At 40.7% G+C, this 25006-nt stretch overlaps 2 protein-coding genes across 8 annotated transcripts in view; one reads left to right on the top strand and one right to left on the bottom strand.

The window, feature by feature from the left end:
- The first annotated feature begins 501 nt into the window (after positions 1-501).
- Positions 502-22244, top strand: LOC131187510 (retinol dehydrogenase 12-like). The gene is made up of 8 exons (XM_058161882.1): positions 502-864; positions 1229-1347; positions 2517-2672; positions 4129-4233; positions 10952-11161; positions 12883-13072; positions 16307-16423; positions 22109-22244. The coding sequence occupies exons 1-7, from the start codon at positions 785-787 to the stop codon at positions 16407-16409; spliced, it is 963 nt and encodes a 320-aa protein (XP_058017865.1). The 5' UTR covers positions 502-784; the 3' UTR covers positions 16410-16423; positions 22109-22244.
- The window catches only part of ZFYVE26 (zinc finger FYVE-type containing 26), a 46543-nt gene continuing 38150 nt past the window's right edge, over positions 16614-25006 (bottom strand). For 6 of the 7 annotated variants that reach the window (XM_058161873.1, XM_058161874.1, XM_058161877.1 and 3 more), the window contains 7 exons: positions 23765-23962; positions 22728-22930; positions 22330-22471; positions 21915-21974; positions 21005-21187; positions 20386-20430; positions 16614-18418 (listed from right to left, as the gene is read on the bottom strand). In XM_058161873.1, the coding sequence (XP_058017856.1) occupies positions 18209-18418; positions 20386-20430; positions 21005-21187; positions 21915-21974; positions 22330-22471; positions 22728-22930; positions 23765-23962 (1041 nt within the window). In that variant the 3' untranslated portion in view covers positions 16614-18208. Of the gene's footprint in view, positions 18419-20385; positions 20431-21004; positions 21188-21914; positions 21975-22329; positions 22472-22727; positions 23215-23764; positions 23963-25006 lie in introns of those variants that run through there. The other variant, XM_058161878.1, reaches the window with a different exon arrangement.

Raw genomic sequence — 25006 nt, 5'->3', positions numbered from 1 at the left:
TCAACGGAAAGTTAGCGTCAAGGAAAAGATAAAACACACAACTGGGCTAGAAAGTACTGTGCATACAATCCTTGTTATGACTTAGAACAGAAGTCTCCAACCTTGGCAACTTTAAGCCTGGCGGACTTCAACTCCCAGAATTCCCCGGCCAGCTTTGCTGGCTGAGGAATTCTGGGAGTTGAAGTCCGCCAGGCTTAAAGTTGCCAAGGTTGGCGACCCCTGACTTAGAAGACACATATAGATGCTACATTTCAGGTTGCATATAAAGCGAATGGCACTTACTCCCACACACACCCACGTCCCCAATTGAAAGGAAGAGGCTACATATCCTCGAAAACTCTGGTCTTCTGCCTCGCACCTTCAATTTTACATTTCAGATCAGCCCGTGCACTTCACGGGCTCTTGGTACAGTCCCAACCTTAAACCTTCTCACGCAATGCCAGCCTGCTCCTCCCCAAACACAAACATGGGTGGCACATTACCACAATCAGATAATGAGATTTCTCCAGTGAAAGCGTCCTGTATTGGAAGTGGGGGTGGGTGAGTGTGGGGGAAGGAGGAGCATCCTTTCCAGCCCCACAACCTGCAGCGGCTGATGCCATTTCACCGGAAATTCAGGCTGGTTCGTCGCCTCTTCAGAGCCCGCAGCGCTTCCCCTCCGAGGGACCTCAGAAGTCGCGCCTTTATCCGCCTCGGCTCTGATCGGGAGATCGCGCCTTCCTTTTGATCCTTTTTGCGATTCTCCCGCAAGAAGCGAAGCGAACGGACCAGACAAGGGGCGACAATGCTGGGATTCCTAGGGTCCGCGTGGCCGCTCTTGGTTTTGGTCCCTCTTTCGGTATTCGTGCTAGTGCCTTATATCAGGTTTGTAGGTGGGGTTGATTTGACTAAACCTTGTGACCTAGAAAACTCTCGGCAGTGCAACTTCAAAAAACAAAAACCTGACATTTTTTTTAAAAAAAAATTTAAATCGTTGAACTCTGTCATACCGATGTCCTATATTAGCGCTCTCTCGATTTCTGGTGAATTGGGTTTTTCCCTGTTGTATGTGCAGAGTATCCCTACCCCACACCCTCTGTGAGTGTGTGTGTGTGTTTGTGTGTGTTATATGCATGAGAAGCTAACTTGGATTTCTATGACAAATTGCATTGCATTCCATTGTGAATACTTCAACAAGGAACTGAATTTTAAAATCTCAACCGTCCAACTGATTTATTACATTTTATAGGAAGTATTTTGGAGGAAGGGTGTGCAAGTCTGCAGCACAACTGAATGGGAAAGTTGTAGTGATCACTGGAGCCAACACTGGTATAGGGAAGGAAACGGCACGAGACCTTGCAAGAAGAGGCAAGTTATTCATATGTGCTTATCCCTTGTAGCCCCCAGAAAGGCAGAAATTGTAATAAAAGGAATTCAAGATGAGCAGGGAACTGTGCCTTTCGCAGCAGAATCAAATGTCATCATCAGTAGAATGAAACACAGTTCTAGGAGATTCAGATTTTGAGAAAAAATATCTCCGCTTTTTAAATACATTGTAATATAAAGTGGCAGTAATCCTGCATAAGATGCATATTCTCATCCAACACAAGTCAACCTTCACACTTGCAGTAAAGGCCGAGTCTTCCTGTCTCTAACAGCCAAGGTCAACAGCGGTAGTTACACTGATCAAATAAGGCTGCTGCAACTTATTAAGGTTTTTGTTGACATGTACAGTGGGATTTCTCAAAATCTGCAGATTGTTCAATTCCAGGTTGTGTCACTTTTGTTAGCATACAAGAATATACTTTAGCTCATGATAGAACTAAGCCACTTTTTCGTTCACTCAGTACATTATATCATAAACAGACACAAACAGGCTGAATTTGCATAAACTGAGGACAAAACAACAGCTAAGATTTGTAGGTGACTTGGATAAACATATTGTATGAAGACAAGTAAGGTCTCCACTATAGTATCTGCTTTTTTTGAGATAGACTTCTTTCCATTAATGTCCTGCTGCTGATTTTGACATCAAGTGAACTGCAGCAATTCAGTGCAGGTAGTTCTTGGTTAACAACAGAATTGAGACTCAAATTTCTGTCTTTCAACAATTCAGTTGTTCTGTTCTGTTTTGTTCGCTCTACTCTACTGTACTCTACTCTATTTTCATGATCTTGATGTTATCCCTCTGTTGATACCGCCCAGAACTGCATTGGCTTTTTTAGCAGCTCCTAACCAAGATTTTTGGTAAATTTTTCCGTTTAACCAATATTTACGTCTTTCCACAAGTTATTACAACTGTTTTGAATTATATCTTGGTTTCAGCCTGTCAGGGAAAGTCCCAAGGTTTTTTATTATTATTATTTCACCATCAGTTTTTTTCCCCATAAAGTCATATTCTTTAAGGGTTATGTCTATTGTTATCTTTATTTTTTGCATTAATTTTGTTTCTGAAAAATTGGCCAAATGGTAATATGGATAGTTACCCTCTATGCATGTAATTTCTTGTGCTACTTTTAGTATTTTAATGGTTGCAGGTGCCAAAGTCATTCTTGCTTGCAGAGATATGGCAAAAGCAGAAAAGGCAGCCCATGAAATCCGGATCATGACGGGAAACCAAGAGGTTACAGCAAAAAAATTAGACTTGGCAGACACCAAATCTATCAGAGAATTTGCCAGTAATTTCTTGAAAGGTATGTCTCAGGCACATTGTTTTCTCCGAAGCGGGTGGGGTATTATCTTGGGAAAAATGATACCTGATTATTTGTCTAAAAATCCAATAGGCATGATGAAATTCAGGCATGCTTTTTATTTATTATTTATTTATTAAATGTACCTATGCCGCCCATTTCACTACCAGAGTGACTCCGGGTGGCTTACATGCAGGGATGAAATGCTCCCAGTTCGCACCGGAACACCCGATCTGCTAGCAATGGTGGCAGGTGGTTCAGAGAACCGGTAGCAAAAATCTTTCCCCCCTCCCCGCCCCAGTTGAGCTGCACGATCATCAGAGGTTTTTTTTTTTACTTTTAAAAGCATTTTTTCTTCTGGCTAAAATAAAGCTTTTAAAAGTAAAAAAAAAACACTGATTATTGCACGGCTCAGCTGGGTGCTAGCCAAAAAACGGAGGGGGGGAGTCCGTTTTTCCTCCCAGCAGGCTTCCTGAAGCCTGAAGCCTGCTGGGAGGAAAAACGGACTTCCCCCCACGCTTCCCATTTTTTGGTGTGGCTAGCAGGCTCCTTGAAGCCTGAAGGGAGGAAAAACAGACTGCCCCCCCATTTTTGGGTGTGGCTAGCAGGATTCAGGTAGGCTGGGAGGAAAAATGGGGTGAGGGGGGTCATTTTTGAGAGCGAGAGAGAGAAAGGAAGGAAGGAGGGAAGCAGGAAAGGAAGGAAGAATGAGAGGAAGGAAGGGGTACAAATTGTGCACTAGATGCAGCTTCAGAGGATAATCCAGGGCTGGGAGGGACCTGGAGGTCATCTAGTCCAGGGATCTACAACCGTGGCCACTTTAAGACTTGTGGACTTCAACTCCCAGAATTCCTCAGCCAGCAAAGCTGGCTGAAGAACTCTGGGAGTTGAAGTCCACAAGTCTTAAAGTGGCCAAGGTTAGAGACCTCTGATCTAGTCCAACCCTGCTCCAGCAGGACATTGTTAGTGAGTTTCTCTTTTGATCCCTGTCACATGATTATATAGCCACGCCCACCCAGTCACATGACCCCCCCACAAGCCACGCCCACAGAACTGGTAGAAAAAAAATTAGATTTCATCCCTGCTTACAAGGCAATAAAAATAGAAATATAAAAGCAATTCTAAATTCAAAAACATTTAAAAACGGTTTTAAAAAAACATTAAAATGTCTACAGATTCTAAAATTAGACCTCTGTCGGCATAAAAATACTCCAACTAGTAGGATTGCCAAAGCAACCCTAAAGGAAGTACTGTACTGAATGAAAGAGAAGAGGAACTGCTGCTTCCTGTCCTGCTTTCTGAAGTGATTTTGTGGGAGTCTGATAGGATCAAATTTTACCTTATCAAAATGTTCATGGGAAAATCTGAAAGAATTTGAGTTTCCATGACTCCAGTTTCAGTATTTTTTTACCTTGGGCTTCTTTATTCATATGACTTATGTGGCTTTTTTTTCTTGTAGAGGAGAAACAACTCAACATACTCATCAACAATGCAGGGGTTATGATGTGCCCCTATTCAAAGACAGCTGATGGTTTTGAGATGCATTTTGGAGTCAACCATCTTGGTAAGGTTGCTGAATTTGATCTCCTTGATCAGTTTTTCTCTTAGAAAGTTTTATTTAAGCCTTCCCCCCTTTTTGTCTTAAACTGCTATGAGAAGTTAGAGTTTTGGGCCGCATGTAAAGTTTGGAAAGATTTGTGTGCTTTTGCATGTGGAGGCATGCAGGGAGGGTAAACAAGAAAATGAGTGTTGCGATGTTGCAATGCTAGGTCGGCCTCTTTTCTATATAAATTGCACTGTTGCACCCACATATGTAAAAGACTGAGCTTATATTGCAATATTTGTTTTATCTTTATGAAGTAGTTGAAATCTAAAGAGGCCTTTCAGTAGATTGTACTTGTTATATAGAGCAGCTTCTTCTCTCTGCTGTAGTGTGACATCAGGATTCCGCCTTGGTATATTTGCGGCTCAAGGCAGCCCTTGTTTCCTGCCACTTGGGACTTGGAGCGGTAAATGGTGTCTGGTCCGGAGAGCAGCTGGATTTTGCTCTCCATTGCAGATGCCAGATTGCCCCCCTGCAAGCTCTCGTCTCTCGAGGAGCCCGACCAAACCTTCCTGCACCGCTTCAGGGAGCACTCCTTGAGAGACGAGCACTTGCAGTGGGGCGATCTGGCGTCCGCAATGGAGAGCAAAATCTGGTTGCTCCCCGGACTAGATACCATTTACCACTTCCAATTCCAAGTGGCAGGAAATGAGGGCTGCCGTGTGCCGCAAATATATCGAGACGGAATTCTGATGTTGCACTACAGCAGAGAGAAGAAGCCGGATTTTGCTCTCCATTGCAGATGCCAGATCACCCCCCTGCAAGCTCTGGTCTCTTGAGGAGCCTGACCAAAGCTTTCTGCGCCACTTCAGGGAGCACTCCTCGAGAGATGAGAGCTTGCAGGGGGGCGATCTGGCATCTGTAATGGAAAGCAAAATCTGACTACTCCCCGGACTAGAGGCTGTTTACCGCTCCGAGTCCCAAGCGGCAGGAGACGAGGGCTGCTTTCCGCCACCAGCTGGGCAAATATACCAAGGAGGAATGCTGATGCTGCGCAAGTCCAAGTAGTGCTTCGCTCCCACAGCTTCCAGCCATCAAAATCACTGCTTCGGCCCGCTTGCGCCCCAGCTCCTCCACCAGGGTGCACCAGCAAAAATACAAAGATTTCTTCACGGACCACCAAAATTTTCTTGCGGACCACCAGTGGTCCGTGGACCACCGGTTGGTGACCGCTAATATAGAGGAGCAAAGATTGAGTTAGCAGGTTTTCCTTAAGGCTGTGTGAGCCCTGATTGAGATAAGAGTGATTACTGCTCATTTGTTTAAATTAGTGTTAACATGGGAAGGGTGAGATAAAACCACATTATCCTAATTATTCTCAGAGGGATTACTGTTTTTCTTGATGACATTGTGAATTTTTTAATGCATCAGATTCTTTATCAAGTTAAGGAGCTATTTGACAGTGCATAGTCCTTAGTTCATTTCAAAAATCAGAAAGTTATTATGCTTGTAATTGTGTGTGTGTGTGGGGGGGGGAATGGAAACAACTTTGAGAACACAATTGTACTGGGCAATCTTATTTCCTAAAAGTCCAAAGGTCAGTAATATTTTCTTATCCGATTTGGAAAGCCAAGTTGCTCTTGGTACCTAGTGACTTCATGGAAATATTCACTTAATTTTCCACTTAAATATGCACTTAATTTGCATATTGCATAATTTGCAATATGCAAATGATTTGTCATTGCCTTTTGAATTTTTTTTTAAATGCCCCGGTATAGCCTATGTTCCTTATATTTCAGCTTTTCCCATTTGATTCATTTATTTCATAAACAGAATTATCCAATGTGCAGTTTGGTAGTCTGAAAAAGTGATCCAACTTAAATCTCAGTTCAGTTGTAGGAAGGCTCTGTTGATTGGGGCTTATATAAAACTCACAAACGTTGGCTTTCCTCATCAGTCCATGAGATTGTTATGTTCACCATGATTTGATTGGATTTTGTTTACCTTGGTTTCCAATTATCCATTTTATTTTCATTATTGATTGTGTTTTGAACTATTATTACCTGCTCAGAGTCACTATTGTGAGATGAGCAGCCATATAAATGGAATTAAATAAATCACAGGGAAGTTCTCATCATAGACATTCGTAAAGGCATAGCGTATCCTGCTCAAAAGGCCTCTGTTAAAAAAAAACATGATATCTATCAGTCTGGCAAAGCTTACAAATTCATTTCCAAATGTGGAGGGTTCCACTAGTCTAGCAGGACTCTTGAAATGGAGAAGATTTGGGGAAACCCTGAATCTTCTGTATAGTAAAAACCATTTGCATGAAGGACATTGCCATGCAAAAGTTATTTCAAGATCATAGGATAGTCATCCCAGAAGACACAAAAAAATGCTAGAAGGCATCACTTGCTTTGGCTGAAGTCAGTGTGCTCCTGATTCCTTTATCAACACTGATAAACAATGCTAAACAAATAATTCCCTCAACACTGTCAAACTATTTACTAAATCTGCACTGCTATTAATCTTCTCATTGTTCCCATCACCCATCTCCTTCCAATTATGACTGTACTGTAACTTTTTTGCTTGTATCCTTACGATTTATATTGATATTGATTGTTTCCTGATTGCTTATTTGTACCCTATGACTGTCATTAAGTGTTATACCTTAGAATTCTTGATAACGGTATCTTTTCTTTTATATACACTGAGAGCATATGCACCAAGACAAATTCCTAGTGTGTCCAATCAAATTTGGCCAATAAAAATTCTATTCTATTCTATCAGAAAAGCTCTTAGCAGAAATGGGATTCAGGAGAGAGTAGAAAGGTAAAAGTCATGGGTCACTGGGAAGAACATCAACGGTTGTCTTAAAAATCACCTGAATAACCCTCCAGATATCTGAAGGATTGTTCTATATGTCAAGAGTGGAATACATGACATATAGAACAATTGGTATACCAAAACAAATGCTACATTCACAATAAAGACTTCATACCAACTGTCAAGCATGGGGGGAGGTGGGAATTCTTTCCTATCTCAGATCTGGATGACTTGTCACTATTGAAGAAAGCTATGAGAGAATATCAGACCATTTGTCCATCAGCTGAAGTGCAGGCAGGTCACGCAGCAGTCTCAAAGCAGCAATTGCAAATACACGCGCAGATTTACAAGGGTATAAAAGAAGAACACATTCACTTCTTTGGAATGGCCAAGTCAAAGCCTAGATCTAAATTGTACAGAAATATTATGGTAGGACCCAAAACGTCAAATTAATGCTAGAAAATCTTTAGAATAGAATAGAATAGAATAGAATTTTATTGGCCAAGTGTGATTGGACACACAAGGAATTTGTCTTGGTGCATATGCTCTCAGTGTACATAAAAGAAAAGATACGTTCATCAAGGTACAACATTTACAACACAATTGATGGTCAATATATCAATATAAATCATAAGTTGTATGTTCTAGTTGTTTAAATGTGAGTTCAACAGCTGGTTACTAAATCTAAGGCACAATTACTTTTTCATATCTATCAGGTTGATGAGTTTAGGACCTACATGAACTAAAGATATACAAATATTCAGAATATCTCAAAAGGAATGAATAAACTTTTTTAAAAAAAAAATTGGATTAATTCCTTAAGGATAACTATTTACAGGTAGTTTATCATTTACCAGTAGTTTAATATTGGGGTGGGGGGGTGGCGGTTGTGATTAGAGAGAGCCTAGAGCCGAGGGAGACCACTGTATCTCAGATTGCCGGGTGCGAATCCCTCTTTGTGAGATGGGGTCATAGGTGCCAGATGGGTTTGCTGATCACGTACCTGGCTCCTTGCTGCGTGACAGCTGCCCTGCCCGAGCTCCTGGAGGTGCTGGCCGGGGTGGCAGTTGAGACCCCCAGACTTTTAGTCATGGGGGACTTTAACTTGCCATCGTCCGGCTCGTCATCGACGGCAGCTCGGGAGTTCATGGCTTCCATGACGGCCTTGGACCTGACCCAAGTAGTTGATGGCCCTACTCACATTGGGGGTGGCACTCTGGACCTGATTTTTGTCTCTGGTCAGTGGTTGAGAGATCTGGACTTAAAGGAAATAGTCACTGAACCTTTGTCATGGTCAGATCACTCTCTTCTTCGCCTGGACTTTCTGACCGCCATTCACCACCGCAGGGAGACGGAGCCGACACGTTGGTTCCGTCCCAGGCGCCTGATGGACCCGGAGGGGTTCCGGACGGAGCTTGGGCCATTTCCTGAGAGTCTGGCTCACGGCTCGGTTGAGGAACTTGTTGCGGCCTGGGAACGGGCCGCGGCGGGGGCCTTAGACCGGTCGTGCCTTTGCGGCCCCTGACCCGGCCCAGCTCCCACCCGCCTCCTTGTTCCTCGGAGGAGCGGAGAGGGATGAAGCGCCGGAGAAGACGCCTAGAGAGTTCCTGGAGGTCTAGCCGTTCAGAAGCTGATCGGACACTAGTGAAGTCCTATACTAGGGCTTACCTAGTGGCATTGAGGGAATACGCCTCCTCCCTCATTGCATCGGCAGATAACCGCCCAGCCGCCCTGTTTCGGGTGACCCGCTCCCTCCTACACCAGGGGGGGCGGGGTGGCCCGTTGCAGGGGCGGGCTGGGGGGGTTAACGGGTATCTATACGATAAAATCGGTCAGCTTCGGGATGGTTTGGACCAAGATTGCGGTGATACGGGTGAGACGGCTGAGGGTGGTCTTGGTGACATTTTATGGGATGAGTTTGACCCTGTCGCTCCCGAGGACATGGACAGGTTGTTGGGGAGGCTGAATGCCACCACATGTTTACTGGACCCGTGCCCCTCCTGGTTGGTGCTGGCCACGCAGGAGGTGACCCGAGGCTGGCTCAGGCGATTCTGGCGCTTCTTTGGTGGAGGTGTCTTTCCGGCCGCCTTGAAAGAGGCGGTGGTGAGGCCCTCCTCAAGAAGCCTTCCCTGGACCCGGCTGTTTTAGGTAATTATCGTCGGTCTCCAACCCGCCGGCGAAGGTTGTTGAGAGTATGGTGGCATATCAGTTTCCCTTGCACCTGGATGAAACTGTCTATCTAGACCCGTTCCAGTCCGGTTTCCGGCCCGGTTACAGCACGGAGACGGCTTTGGTCGCGTTGGTGGATGATCTCTGGAGGGCCAGGGATAGGGGTTGTTCCTCTGCCCTGGTCCTATTAGACCTCTCAGCGGCTTTCGATACCATCGACCATGGTATCCTGCTGCGCGGGTTGGAGGGATTGGGAGTGGGAGGCACCGTTTATCGGTGGTTCTCCTCCTATCTCTCCGACCGGCCGCAGTCGGTGTTGACAGGGGGGCAGAGGTCGGCCCCGAGGCGCCTCACTTGTGGGGTGCCGCAGGGATCGATCCTCTCGCCCCTTCTGTTCAACATCTACATGAAGCCGCTGGGTGAGATCATCAGTGGGTTCGGTGTGAGGTACCAGCTGTACGCGGATGACACCCAGCTGTACTTTTCCACACCGGACCACCCCAACGGTTATCAAGTGCTGTCCCGGTGTCTGGAGGCCGACGGGTCTGGATGGGGAGAAACAGGCTCAAGCTCAATCCCTCCAAGACAGAGTGGCTGTGGATGCCGGCATCCCGGTACAGTCAGCTAAATCCGCGGCTGACCATCGGTGGCGAGTCATTGGCCCCGATGGAGAGGGTGCGCAACTTAGGCGTCCTCCTGGATGAACGGCTGTCTCTAGAAGATCATTTGACGGCCGTCTCCAGGAGAGCGTTCTACCAGGTTCGCCTGGTGCGCCAGTTGCACCCCTTTCTGGACCGGGAGGCCCTATGCACGGTCACTCACGCTCTTGTGACGTCTCGCCTGGATTACTGCAACGCTCTCTACATGGGGCTTCCCTTGAAGGGCATCCGGAGGCTGCAGTTAGTCCAGAATGCGGCTGCGCGGGTGATAGAGGGAGCCCCTCGTGGCTCTCACCGACCCGTGCGCTCTTACAGAGAGGGACTCCTCAGGGTGCCGTCAGCTAGGCAGTGTCGTTTGGCGACGCCCAGGGGAAGGGCCTTCTCTGTGGGGGCTCCCACCCTCTGGAACGAACTCCCCCCAGGACTCCGTCAACTTCCTGACCTTCGAACCTTCCGTCGCGAGCTCAAGACACATTTATTCATCTGTGCAGGACTGGCTTAGATTTTAAATTTAGAGGGGTTTTAAATTGATTTTAATATTTATATTTTATATTTATATTTCTATTTTTAATAATTTGGGCGTTAGAATAAGTTTTTTAAGGATTATTTTAATTTGTATATTGATGTTTTATATGCCTGTGAACCGCCCTGAGTCCTTTGGGAGATAGGGCGGTATATAAATTCGAATAATAAATAAATAAATAAATAAATAAAATTATCAGCCATCTTTTGAAAATAGACCTTCCTCCCTCCACACACATATTTTTGCTTTATTTTTGTCAAATTTTACAAACATATGATAGCTTATGTATCACTGAACACTAACAAGAATTGGGAGAAACAGTGTCATGAATCACTGAACTTTTAAAAAATTAGGCATTATTGTACTTTTTCTTTAAATTTCACATTTTTTTTCTTAAGCTGCAGTGTTTTTCTAATACACTTGCAGATATTTAGTAGCATGTTATGTTGGGATAGGTGTACGGTAAATCCTTTTAACCCATATGTTTAATAAAAATGAATGCGTGCAGATCTAACAAAGCAACCACAAAACCCAAATTATTGTTCATAATCTTTCCTGTTAGGCCATTTTCTTTTAACATTCCTGCTAATAGAGTGCATAAAACAAAGTGCACCAGCTCGTATTATAAATGTGTCTTCAGTGGCTCATCATCTTGGGAGGATTCACTTCCAGAATCTCCAGGGTGAAAAGTTCTACATTCGGAGCCTGGCTTACAGTCATAGCAAGCTGGCCAATGTTCTTTTTTCCCGGGAATTGGCTAGACGTCTGCAAGGTAAGCTGAAAGTGTCCAGTGTTTTTAATTGGTAATGTTATTTAGATGCAAAAACTACTAGAAAATTGTAAGTAAGACCTTTTTTTAAAAAAAAAATTCCAGTTGTTGCTGCCCAATATTTAAAATAGAATGGTAAAAATTGGCCAGGATTAAGCTGGGCAGAAATGTCGTCTTGAAAAGCAAAGACAGCAGTGTGCTGGAACAAAAGCCCTGGTATTTCTGTTCTGTGCATACATACAGGTAGTCCTTGAGTTACAATAATTTGTTTAATGATTGTTCGAACCTACGACAGAATCTAAAGAAGTGACTTATGACTGGTTTTCATACTTAACGAATGGTCATGTGTTCAAAAGTTGGGCGTTTGACAACAGACATGTATTTATGGCAGTTGCAGTGTCCCGGGTCATGTGATCACCATTTGTAACTTTCCCAGCTGGCTTCCAACAAGCAAAACAAATGGAGAAAGCCAGATTCACTTAACAACTGGCAAAAAGGTCACTTAACTCAAAAACTGTCTTGCTTAACAGTAGAAATATTGGCCTCCATTGTGGTTGTAAATCAAGGATTACCTCTACTGAATGCTGTGGGCCTTTTTTCTAAGTAATAAGAAATAAAATAATTGGAGAGATATTTAGTCTTCTACCATAGTTATGATTGTTTGCACATAAAGGAAGCCATGGCCACCTTGAGTCCAACTGCCATTGAATGGACTATAAATATGACTTATTTATTCTTGGTTTCAGCATGCATGTATTTGATGTGGACACATATGACATAAACTTTAATTTGTGAAGGCCTTGGTGTTTTCTGAACTTGGTTATATGCTTGCAAGCATTTCATTACCCACCAAAGTAACATCTTTAGTCAGTGGTGGGATTCAAGTAATTTAACAACTGGTTCTCTGCCCTAATGATTTCTTACAACAACCAAGTTGCTAAACTGCTCAGAAACCGATTCTCCTGAGTGAATGTGGGGTTGCTCCCTGTTCACATATAGTAGTTTGCTCTTCCAGTCTGGGGTAGAAATGTAATATTTTTTTAGTAGTTCTTTAATTATGGCATTTTCTGTTTCACTGTTTGCTTGGCATTAATCTCTGCTTATTTGGGTACTGGCTGCTGGAGAGGCATGTTCTGGGGTTTTTTGGTTCTGTTTCCTTCTTAATTTTTTATAAGTTCTTTGGCTAACATAATTGAAAAAATTTCCAAAGAAGCTTTAATATCTCATCCCACTACATTGCCTCCAGAAAACCAAAGACCTAAAAATAGAAGATGAAATTATGGTTTCATTTTATGTTGCAGCACTCTTAATGTGCATAGATCCAGCCATGGCTAGCTGTTCTAGCCAAATACGCTAAGATTGAAATACCCAGAATTATAGACCTTATCAACCTCTGGCTCATTATCTACTTTCAATTTAATGGACAAACATACAAACAAAATCAAAGGGGATCCATGGCATCACCACTCTCAGGAATCATAACAGAAGCCATAGTATATAATCTAGAAACTATACTAGTCCCACACATGCAACTAAAAGTATGGCACCAAGGACTCCACAGTTTAACCTTGAGCTACATATATTTTCTTCTATTGAAACTCTTAAATTTATGCTGGCATCATCTTTTCCTTTTTGTGATTCGAACAAAATCCTCTTTGCTTTTATACAGGCCGATCCCATTACCAGTGTATGTTTTGAATATATGCCTGCTTTGTCTCCTACAGATACTGGCGTCACTGTAAACGCTCTGCATCCAGGTACAGTTTTGTCTGAACTTGTTCGTCATTCCTTTATACTAAAAATTTTGTGGAACGCATTTGCTATCTTCTTGAAGACACCTTGGCAAGGAGCTCAGACCAGTATATATTGTGCGGTGACAGAGGAGTTGGAGAACGTCAGTGGAAAATATTTCAGGTGGGTTGATCTGGGATGACTGGCATTGGGATGTGATGAGAGCGAACAAAGCTTTTAGTATGTTGTGTGCAGCGGTAGGTAAGAACATGACTTGGTTAGCCCTGAGATAGTTATCTACTCGGGAGATGTATGAGCTCCACTGTTCTGGGTAATATTGAACTCGTTGAGTCTTCCCAGTTTAGCCATTTTGAGAAGCCCCTGTGGTGCTGGTTAATGCCTGTACTACTGTGGTTGGAGCTGAGCTGTACTTAGGAGTCCTGAGGATGGATCCCTCAGGTACATCTGTGCCTCCAGTGTGACTTACTGGCAGGCAGGGTGGGGAGCATGGTCCCACCAGGGCTCTTTACCGGCTCTGATACTCAGTGATTTCAGTCTCTTGGTTAGCAGCAGCTTTCTCCTCTGCCATATCCCACCTTCGTCGCCACTATTAAGTTGTGGGCTGCGGTAGGCAAGAACAGACAGCATAGATACAACAGCATTTATTGACTCAACTGGAACTGTCACCAACAGGCAAATTTCTGTAATTTATACTCTGGGCCCACAGGGCCTCAACCAATCATAATACTTGAAAAAGCCTGCCCAAATATGAATGTTCTAAGTTTGCTTCTAAAACAGTTGAAGTTAGGGTCATCTAAAGGTTAGGTTCACTTTAATAGGATCAACACAACTATATGTAGTTGTACTATATGTACAACTAAGTTTCCCCAAACTTAGGGGAAACCATTGTTTTGGTTTTGCTATAACCACCTTGTCACCGTATAAGCCTTGGGCTGGGGAAAGAAGCTTTGGATAACCACCTCAAAATAAGCCAGGATACAAGCAGGAGTTATGATGACTATTGGTATTATTTTGAAGCATCAATGAGGCTCTCCCATGGGCTAAGTGCAAACATTGGGTATGGGACTTAGCAAGTCCTTAATAATGAGTTACTGATGCGTTAAGAGTTCTTGTACCTCTAATAAGTGGAGAAGTCGTTCAGAAAGAATACATCTCACCTGCTGATTCTTGCCTAACAGCACTAGTTGTCTCTTTAAAGCAGCAGTTTCCAACCACTGTGCCATATAGGTGTGCTTGTGAGCCAAACTTCATGACAGGAAAAGTGCTGCACAGATGCACAGCAGAATCCCACCCCTGTCACAGGGGCAGATTGCCTCCATTTCTTCTCCTGAGTCCCAGCATCTTGTGTTTCCAGAGACTTCCAGTTTTGAAGCCTGAAAGTCCTGCCTTTGAGATGTGTGCTATGAGATGAAAAAGGTTAAAAACTACTGCTTTAAAGGAGGGGTCTCCAACCTTGGCAACTTTAAGACTTGTGGACTTCAACTCCCAGGGTTCCTCAGCCAACAAAACTGGCTGAGGAATTCTGGGAGCTGAAGTCCACAAGTCTTAAAGTTGCCAAGGTTGGAGACCCCTGCTTTAAAGGATTAGAAATCTGAATTCAGTCCCACTGCATAGAAATTCATGGTGACATCAGCCTTAATGGGTCCCTTAGCTAGTGCTAAGGATAAAGATCCATAGTTATTTATGTGGTGTCCACATAGCAGCCATTCCAGTTGAGTATGTGTTTCTTTGAGCTATGGGCATATGTGTTCTGAATGAGAGAAGAATCTTAGTAGTATGTTAAGTAGCTTCTAAAATCTGCCAGGATAGTTGTGTAAAAGGAGGCCCGGTAGTCTAAATTGTGTCTTGATGCATTAAAACTTATCAATGACGGCTTTGTACAAGGACTGTGCAAAAGATTCTGGGCATGCATTCTGGATTTCCACAGATCAGTTATTTCACAGGTGGTCCATTCTTGAAACATGCATTTAAGTTCATAATATGAACAAACAGGGTTGCTCTGGATACAGAATGAAATACGGTTGTTCTGGGTGAGTTAAAAGAGTAGGAAAAAATCAAGGCAGTAGGAGTGGCTAAGAGGACGCAGAGAAAAGAGTAAAGATGACTGGAAGAGGGGAGAATGTTGTGGGGAGAGGGAATGACAAATGTATGAGCCTTACTGGTTTGGTGTGTGGGGAGAGGGGGCGGAGTCTTAACTCTTGGCAACTGCCTGGAGAAGTCCTGCATTTTTCTTGCCAAGCTTTTCAGAAGTAGTTTGCCATTTCCTTCTTCCTAGGGCTGAAAGAGAATGACTGATCCAAAGTCACCCAGCTGGCTTTAGGCCTAAAGCAGAACTAGATTTCAGGGCCTCCCAGGCTCCATCCTGGTATTTTTAATCATTACACCAAACTGGCTTTCAGTCTTGCCGAATTTGCCTTATAAAATTCAATACAGGTAGTCCTCGACTAACAACCATTTGTTTAGTGACCGTTCAAAGTTACAACGGCCCTGAAAAAGTGACTTGTTGCTGTTTTTCATACTTACAACCGTTGCAACATCCCCATGGTCACATGATCAAAATCCAGATGCTTGGCAACTGGCTTGTTAGTAGTATCCTGGTGTCATGTGATCACTTTTTGAGACCATCTGACAAACGAAGCCAGTGGGGAAACCAGAGTCACTTAACCATGATATAAAACAATGGCAGTGATTCATTTAACGAATTTAGTAAGAAAGGCCGTAAAATGGGACAAAACTCACTTACCGTATATACTCGAGTATAAGCCGAGTTTTTCAGCACATTTTTTGTAAATATAAATTTTCAGCTTGATTGTGCTCGTAAGCCGCGGACTACCTGTATTCCTCTGGCTTTATTTTGGCTGAACTGCAGCTGTTCCAAAATGGTTCAGCAGAACTTCTGGAATACAGTAGTTTATAAAAAGATCAGAATAAAGCTTTTTCTAGTTGACTGACAGGATACTAGCCAGATGAATATCATTGGATGCTGGTAGGTAGAGGCAGATTTTTTTTCCTTATTTTCCTCCCCCAAAACATGGTGCGTCTTATACTCCGAAAAATACAGTACACACACACACACACAAACACACACAAACAGCATACTCAACTAGAAAAAGCTTTATTCTGATCTTTTTATAAACTTTTTACACACACACACACACACATATAGCGTAAGTCCTTACAAAAAGGAAATAACTCTGATATCTTGTATTAGTAATTTAGGAGTCCATTATTCAGACATATGCCACTCTAACAATTAGTGTGCTTTACAGGTTTTTTTTTGTTAAGCCTGAGCATATTATTAATTAGAATTATTCATTATATTAAAATTAATATAATTAATTAAAATTATTAATGCAATGGAACATTGCTAATACACTTTCTTCCTTCATATAACAGTGATTGTAAACCAGCAAATGTGTCATCTCAAGGACGTAATGATGAAACAGCAAAGAAGCTTTGGAATGTTAGTTGTGAACTCCTTGGTATCCAGTGGAATTGACCTGCAAAGGCCAGGTACACCTGAATTCCATATTTTGTAAATGAGACTCTGGAAAAGTATTACTTTCATGGAATTTTCATAGATCGAGTTGATAGGTCACGTTCATTTTTAATAAAAATGTTCATCTCAGCTTTTCCATTAAAATAGAAACTCAAGCAATTGTTTAGTGTATGCATTAATAAGAAATATTACAGATTAAAATAGTAAATTGTCCAAATTCTTTATTTTCTCAATGAGAGTTTAACAATTTTGTTCATTGGAAGTTTAGAATTCCTCCGTTACAGTTTACTACAGGATAGTTCACAGGCAGGTTTTGCTGGTGAGAAAGGGATCCTTTAAAAATCCTAAAGAATCCAAGTAACAAACAATATAAAGTGCATAAAACGCAGTGCAAAGAATGGACCCACAATCGTCTCTATTTTCTCTCCCCCACAAGTCTTTCCTTTCTTCCCTTTGGAAGGTATTGATGAGAAGAGCTTGGAGATGAAAGTACAAGCAATGTTATGTACTAAACTCAATGGGCAGTATATCTTAACACACAGCAAGTAATGAATCCTGTTCCTTTCTTAAGGTAGAAGTAGTAATTAGAGTCACAAAAAGTCCAATCAGACTATCTCCTGGGACTCATGGCAGTTGAGCTTGATAGACAGCAAAAGCAGATTTTATAAATCTTAGATCCCTAATAGGATAACTTCTAAGACATGAACGGTATGAAAAGATGGAAACTAAATATAGCCCTCCCAAATTACTTAACCTCAAGGTTATTTCTGGCTGCCAAATCCAATGAATTAAGCATTACTACATTTGTGGCTATGAGCTGTGGTTATTGTTTCCCTGAAAGAATGTAGCCTAGATAATTTGCTAAAATTAGTGGGAAAGGGTGATGTTCATCTAATAATTATTTTTTTAAAAAACCCAAAGATTAAACCATCCTGAATAATTTCTTACAACTAATACAATTTTGATAACAGTTTGAATTTTTCAAGTTAAAAACTTGTCATCAATTACAATCATATCCTCTTATATAGAGCCTGCTGTGGTCTCACCGTTTTCTATATCAGCGGTCTCCAACCTTGGTCCCTTTAAGACTTGTGAACTTCAACTCCCAGAGTCCCTGAGAACTCTGGGAGTTGAAGTCCACAAGTCTTAAAGGGACCAAAATTGGAGACCCCTGTTCTATATTATGTCACTGAAAGGACAATGAAAACTTCAGACTGTTTCAGGGAAAGGTGGCAAATATGGGTAGAGGTTCCAAGTGGGAACTACTATTCAATTTTCATCATTTCTTCCTCCATTTTCTGTGTTAACTGGTTATTTCCTTGCCTCAGATAGTAACAGGTGTAGGCTTACAGACCTGTTATCTCTTATGCATAGAATTCAATTACAGCTTCTTGTTATGAAAAGCAATAGAGGACTGTACCCATCTCAAAATGCTACTTGCTTTCTTATTGATTTGGCTGTAGCTTTGGCGTGTTGGGAATCACAAGCAGATATAAACTCTTGTTGATGTTGGGATTTGCATTCATAAAACAGTGCCTAAAGCAGATATACCTCCTTGATCATAAAATAAAACACGGCTGAAGCAGCACTGAAAATATGAAGTATGTAAAGAATGAACACCCTGAAGTAGAGGTAGTTGGGTTGTCACTGCATCATGACTGGCACTTTTAGGAAGTTGATTCTTTCCTTTGAATAAAGGCATTCAAGCAGTTTCTTTCCAGTTTGAAGCCATAATTGAATCTAGCAGGATGTAATATTTTTCCCTTTCTAGAAATAACATCTCAGCAAGTTTCTGGGAGTCATTTCTTGGAATTTTGGGTAAGCCAGCTTCTTGGCTTAGTGTGATGTACCGAAAGCCACTGGGTGCAGATGGCTTGCACTACATCGTCTCCACTGTCCTCTGCCATTTGCCGTATGTGTTGAACCAACTGCACCGCTCTTACATTTTCTTGTTTTACGGAGATAAGATAGGCGGAACGTAGTTTATGGCATTTCAAGTATGCCTGAATCTGAAAAGGAAAGAAAAGCAACTGTGACTTGAAATTCCTGTTGTGACCGAGGCCCAAGTAGTGATTACAAAACACAAACACAATTCAGTCCTGAACTTATTTTATTAAAACAGCTGAGAATTAATTCATTCTCATTCATTCATTCTCAGCTTAGTCCAAAACAAATTCTTCATAAACAGTCCTTCGGCCTTATCATCAGCCTTTGTTGTCTTTGGTAACCTGACAAAGGCTTTTCTTGGCAAAAACCTTACAAAGTTCAGGAGACGCTAACAAGAAGCACTGGAATCAACGTTGCTTTTCTACAAAGAACCCAACGGCTCGTTGCTGCTCTTTTAAGCCTTATGGGAGTGGCCAATCATCTTCTGACCTTACTCCTGAGTCGTCCTTTTTGCTTCAGCTGCTCTTGCCTTCTGGCAGCTCTTCTCACGAGTGCACTAGGAACAGGCTCCTCCTGTTCCTCTGCCTCTCTGCTGTCTGCCTCTGGGGCTCCGGAATCCACGCTTTGCTCCCAGATGGCCCTGGTCCCATCTCTGCCTCTGATGCAGAGCCCTCATCCGGGCCTTCCCTGACTCCAGGACTGGCCCATTGTCCTCCCCAGCTTCCTCACTGTCCGACTCTGCTGCCGGGTCCGTAGGTTGCTGGCGGACCACAACAATTCCATAAGAAGGGTATTGCCCTCAGGATGCACCAGTTTTCTTTCACTTCCTAATATAGCCTCTGATAAAGACTTTAACCTAAATGGTGAGTCTGTAGAAGACCGAGATGTGTGATATAAAGAAGGCTGCACTGGGAAGCGAATATCAGCAAGGCCTGTTGCACACAGACTTCTCTTTCTTTTTGGAAGAACTTTCTTTTGGGATTACTGCCAAAAGATGCTTGTTTTCTGCAAGGCAGCAGAAAACTGTATATAAAATTTGAAACAATGCATGCATTTAGAATGAGGATAAGAGTTGCTTTGTGGGCCAGGCACTGGAATGTATTATGAAAGACTTGCATGTTAGGCTTGTTAAAATAACTCAATGCTAATCTAATAAGTTTCTGCCTACCGGTAGAATTTTAAAAAACCCTGTTTCTTATATAATCATTCTTATATAATCATGTTTCCAACACCAACACCCCTCAAATTAAATAATTTAAAAATAATATCTATTCCATAGAGTTTCTGCTATAAAAAGCAAATGTTTGAGCTGTAAGTTTCTCTGAGAATAATAGCCCATCACAAAGGGAATTTACTGAATTAGAAAACAATGGGTTTATTCACCAACAGAAGAGAGACAGAATCATTATGTGGAAAAACAGATGGCCCAGAATGCACAAAATGTTCGTTTATCATTATAAATGATGTATACAGCTATCAGTCTAAATATTTATGCCCCCAGATGACCTCCTGAGTTTAACTTTGTCAGATTCTTGTCATTGCTGGTAAAGACAGGGGGGAAATGGCATATTCAAAAACTCAGAATGCCATATAGATCTTTCATTTTCTGGATTTTCCAGCTGTACAATTTCAGATCGTACCAGGCTGAATAATGAAAGTCTTCATTTGGCTGCACACCTTGATTTATCAGTATCCATGCTCACAGATTGTCATCAAATTGTAAAGTGGTATGTTACCTTACAAGAATGCTATCACTTAATGAATCAAGATGTGAAATTTAGATAGGGCAGAGATACATATTTGCTTCTCTTTAACCTTTATATATTCTGGAAATACATGGGAATAACTCATTTCAAATTAACTTTCTAATAATGTTTAAGAAGAATGCATCACTATGAACATCATGTTCATTGTTGGTAAAGAATTATCAGTAACCACATTCACATACTTGTTGAATATGGTAGCCCTAGAATAATAATAGGTAAAAGATTGTATCTACAAGAATGAATGAGCAAATACACCATATACATAAATAAGAATTTCCAAAAATTACTTCATATCCAAGAAAAAAATACTTTGTTTTACTCACCTTGTTTTCATCACTGTCCATATCCTGGATCAAATTATCCAACTCCTAGATCCCACGAAGAAAATAAAAATGGTAGAAAGATCATGAGATGAACTGTGAAACACTGCTTACACTGATATAGTTGCTTATATGTGCCCCGATAGATTGCTTTCAATTAACCAGAAAATCAAGGAAGCAAAGTCCTACCCACTGAAAAAAGATACAGTAAGCAGCTATTTCATTAGCAGCTTTTATTGGACTATGTGACTTAATTATGAGACTTAAGGGATGCCTACAACTGTTGCATAAACATGCCCAACCCCTTTCCAAAATGAAGATACCCTAACTCTCCTCATTTAAGTATTGGATGGTGAGCTTTGATATTCCATTAGCAAATTGTAGATTTAAGACACAAGGATGACATAACTCACTCATTCATTGGAATGACTAGCAAAGTGAGACTTATGCTTGGCTTTCTAAATACTCAATAATAACGTAGGACAGAGAAAAGCTATAACCATGTCTCTTCCCTAACACTATAAGAAATACAACTAGTATTTCCCTTTTTATATTGGTTAGTATTTTAATGTAAGATGTTAAAACCTAATAAATATTTTTTTAAAAAAGAAGCCAACATTACCTCAGCAGGGATCGAATCAAATTCATCCAAGCAACTGAGGATGACATTGTCCCCATCATTTTTATCTGCAGCACCAGATTCCTTGATACATTTAATGAGCTGCCTGATCTCGCTGTAGCTCTGCTGCTTCACCAGCTGCCTAGCCACTTTATTGTATATAGCAGCAACATCCAGCTGGAAGTCCTAAGAAGGTGGACAAAATAAGTATTACTTCAAGAAAGATGACATTCTGTACATAGAAATAAGCTAATTGATGTTTCAATCATTAAAAGGGACATACAAATAGAAGCTGAAAGAATGATTTGGTTAACTGTTCTATACTGTATTTATAAAAGACACCTGTTAAAAGTTTTGAAGGATTTTCTGAGAAGGACAAAGGAAAAATGAAAAGAAATCAAGTTTTAGGACTTAATGGAAGGGATTAAAAAACAAGTTAAAAGTAAAGAGAAGGAATATAAAATTGGTTTATTTGCTCAATATTAAAATAGATATGTGGTTATCCCTGATAACCCTTATTGGACTTTTGTTGATCAGGAATGAATGATGAGGTTTTAAGATATTGTTTATAGTTAAGAGATGAGATATAAGAAGAGAGCTTTTGTTGTATTTTAAGAGAATGGGATAGGTTATGCTTGTAATGAAGTTACTTCTTTCCATATTTCTTTTTCTTTCTGTTTTCTATTTTTTTCATTTCATTTTCTGCACTTGGTAATTTTTCTTTTTAACTCTTATACATATTTTAGTTTGTATTAGTTTGTATCTTTTCCAACTGTAATATTTAATAAAAGTATTATTAAAATTCAAATAAATATCTAAAATTACATAACAATAATGCAGTGGTTTGCTTGAACTATTTCAATGTCATTGTAAAGAGTCAATGTGAGATATAAAACTTATTCATTCAATATACCTGCAATATTCTAAATGCAATCCCAAATCCTTCTTCAATGTTTTTGCCTTCCAACATGACCTGAGGAAAAATTGCCAGCAGCAGGGGAGAAAAAAAAAGAAGAAAAAATTGAGTGACATACAAGTGAATGAAAAGTCATCTGGAGCTTTGGGGAAAGCTCCTGTGATAACAACGTGTTCTATTTTTTTTTCTAGATTTCAGCCATAGAATTGCCATGTTAAGACTACAATGAAATACTGCTTCTCTGAGTCACTGTTCTTTCAAATCGAAATTCACAATGAAAATGGTATGTAAATTTTTGGGTTAACTTCAATAAACAATCTACATGTTTTTGGTGTGGAGTTCACCAATCTCTGTTCAGTACTCCATTTCGATATATAAAATCACACTAATAAACTTAAGCGGTACTCCATACCTTACAAGCAACCTCAATCTTCATTTGATTGTTTCCAAATAGGGTAGGCACAGGTAAATCACCTACAGATAAAGATCCTGGCTTTTCACAACGATGGAGGAATTTTGTTACTTCCATCTGAAGCTCAACTGTATTGATGTGCCTAATTTAGGGAAAATATGTTTCAGTGCATATTCTAATTAATAAATGCAGATAATTATTAAGGTAACTTCCAAAGGAGAAATTTCAGATAAAATTCAAAACATAAATTAGAAACCCTCATTAAAGTTAGCCATTTAGGTAAATCTGTGTGCTCTTACAGGAAAGTCCTGAATTACATCTTATTACATTATTACGAAATACTTCAATAACAATTGTTGACTGATAAAAATGTCGCCCAACGTTTGTTTTGTTAATACCTTGATACATCAGGAGCAGACAATTTCTTGCGAAAAGAGCATGCAAACTTTTTTCTTCCTGAACTCCTAGACACTTCTTGAAGGTAAACTTTAAGATGGTCCTTGACCTTTAAGAGCCATTTTTGCCTTTCTTTCAGTTCAGTGTAAGACTTTGCCTTGTCTGTGAAAAATCTAATGCAGGTCATAGCCGCACGGACTTGATCCTGGAAAACAGATAGGCTTCTGAATACAAATGAAGCTTTCAAAATTACATTATCTGGTCAGTTGAGATAACATTTGAGCTTTATTTAAAAAACTGGACTGATTTTGAGTTTGGGGAGCCACTGCTTAACGTATTTTGCTATACAGTAGAATCTGAACCTGCTCAGAAAACTATGTGTATATTAGATACTTCATGCAATCCCATCTCCATTGCAAATACTGAGAAAGAACTCTTCGTAACTCATCCATGCCATTGTTGTTTATCATTTTGTCCTTTCCAAAAAATCTAAATGGGAAAAATTCATGAAGACATTCAGGAGTGTCATTTGACTTTTATCATTTCAAACTCAAAGAATCCTCAAATATACAGGAATACGCATATATAAACTTACAGCAGGAGTCCACCATTCATAAGTATCTTTTCCATACATTAAATATTTCTGAGGCCACAAGACTAGCCTTTAAATTTTTCTTCTGCAATTTTTCCCAACCTGAGGTCGCCCCATCATCCACAGGTTTTTTTCCCCCCTGGGAATAGCTTTGAAAAATTCTTCCAAATAAACAAAAGTATATATATCCTAAAAAAGTAATATAAAATCCCCATTTTCTACAAAACAAGGTTGTTATGAGGTTGGTTAGGCTGAGATAGAAAGACTGGTTCAAAGACACCTAACTGGCTTTCATGCCCAAGTGTGATCTACTGTAGAACTTAAGATCTCCTAATTGCTAGTCCAGAACTTAACTACTTCAACAAACTGGCTAAGTACCACATTTTTTGTGTAAAGTTCTCAGTAAATTTTGCAACATTTATGTTATAAGGAGAATTTTCATCTTACCTTCATAAACTGTTGCAGTTCATACAAAATATGGTAGTAATTCTTTTTTTGCAAGTGTTTGCAGGCTGCAATGAGATAGACACCCCAGCTCTCTAATCCTGGATCTATGGTTTCCAGCAAGTTCTCCAACATGTGAAGTTTTCCACTTTTATAACTTGGGATAAAGATACCTTCAATAAATACATCTGGTGGACTTTCCTTAAACAGTAAAAAAAAAAATCAAACTGTTAAATCAGCTGGTACCATCTATGTCATTACTCTGAAAAGAAAAGCTTACATTATCAGAATGTAGTTAGTTATATACTGTTATAAAACAGGACTCTATTTTTCTCACTATCAAAATGTTTTTTTATGTGACAGTGAGCATAGCCACTGTTGAAACATTCCCAATTCAACAGAAACTTGGATTCTAAAAATCCGATGAGTAAATGAAATCTCAGGAAATCTGCCGAGCATCAGGCAAGGGAAGCCTAAGAGAGGCAAGCTAAATGGAACCTTCTCTTGGTACTCTGTGAAGAGTTTCTGAAGAATCTGCAGTTCTAACAGTGAGAAATGAACTTCTCGGTGATATGTGTCCAAGCACTATTTCTTTTGTTACTGCTCATAGCCTCAGCCACCTTTTAGATGGAGGATATTTTTATGAAGTGATGGGTTCTCTCTAAGGTAGAAGGTAAATTGCAGGGTTTATCCCTAGATAATAAGGAATGATAATATTCCTAGATAACAAAATAACAAACAAGGTTCTCTATGTTCTATGTTCAAAGGTTTCCAACAGCGACTAAGATGCTTGTGGAAGAATTGCCTCTCACCACTTGTTAGTATAATGGCATAATCGTAACTAACTACATTTTATTGTCAGCTTTTTTAGATAGACTAGACCAGGGGTCTCCAACCTTAGCAACTTTAAGACTTGTGGACTTCAACTCCCAGAATTCTGGGAATTGAAGTCCACAAGTCTTAAAGTTTACAAGGTTGGAGACCCCTGGACTAGACCAATCAATCAATTAATATGACCCACAGGAAAGCTAAAACTATTGTTATCAAGTTTGGGTACGTCAACTTGCAAGCCTGATTCTTCCAAGTTGCAACTCCTCCTGCTTATAGTTTGGTGATCTAGTGAGGAATCTGCTTGAACTGCATTCAAATGTCATCTCATTGTGCACCTGAAGAAGGCTTTAGCTTCTTTTGCCTAAGCCTTGAGGATGCCATAAAACAGGTATCTCATTGGGGAAGAAGACTGCC

The sequence above is a fragment of the Ahaetulla prasina genome, chromosome 1 (genome assembly GCF_028640845.1).
Source record: "Ahaetulla prasina isolate Xishuangbanna chromosome 1, ASM2864084v1, whole genome shotgun sequence".
Taxonomy (NCBI): domain Eukaryota; kingdom Metazoa; phylum Chordata; class Lepidosauria; order Squamata; family Colubridae; genus Ahaetulla; species Ahaetulla prasina.
The sequence above is the reverse complement of the archived record's forward strand: the minus strand, read 5'-3'. Positions and strand labels throughout refer to the sequence as shown.

What these genes read in the sequence shown, in the direction of transcription:
- LOC131187510 (XM_058161882.1), top strand. Translation starts at nt 785, where the DNA reads ATGCTGGGATTCCTAGGGTCCGCGTGGCCGCTCTTGGTTTTGGTCCCT. An exon ending in TTTTGGAGTCAACCATCTTG is followed by an intron (nt 4,234 to 10,951) that starts GTAAGGTTGCTG and finishes CTTTCCTGTTAG; the next exon opens with GCCATTTTCTTTTAACATTC. An exon ending in ATTGGCTAGACGTCTGCAAG is followed by an intron (nt 11,162 to 12,882) that starts GTAAGCTGAAAG and finishes TGTCTCCTACAG; the next exon opens with ATACTGGCGTCACTGTAAAC.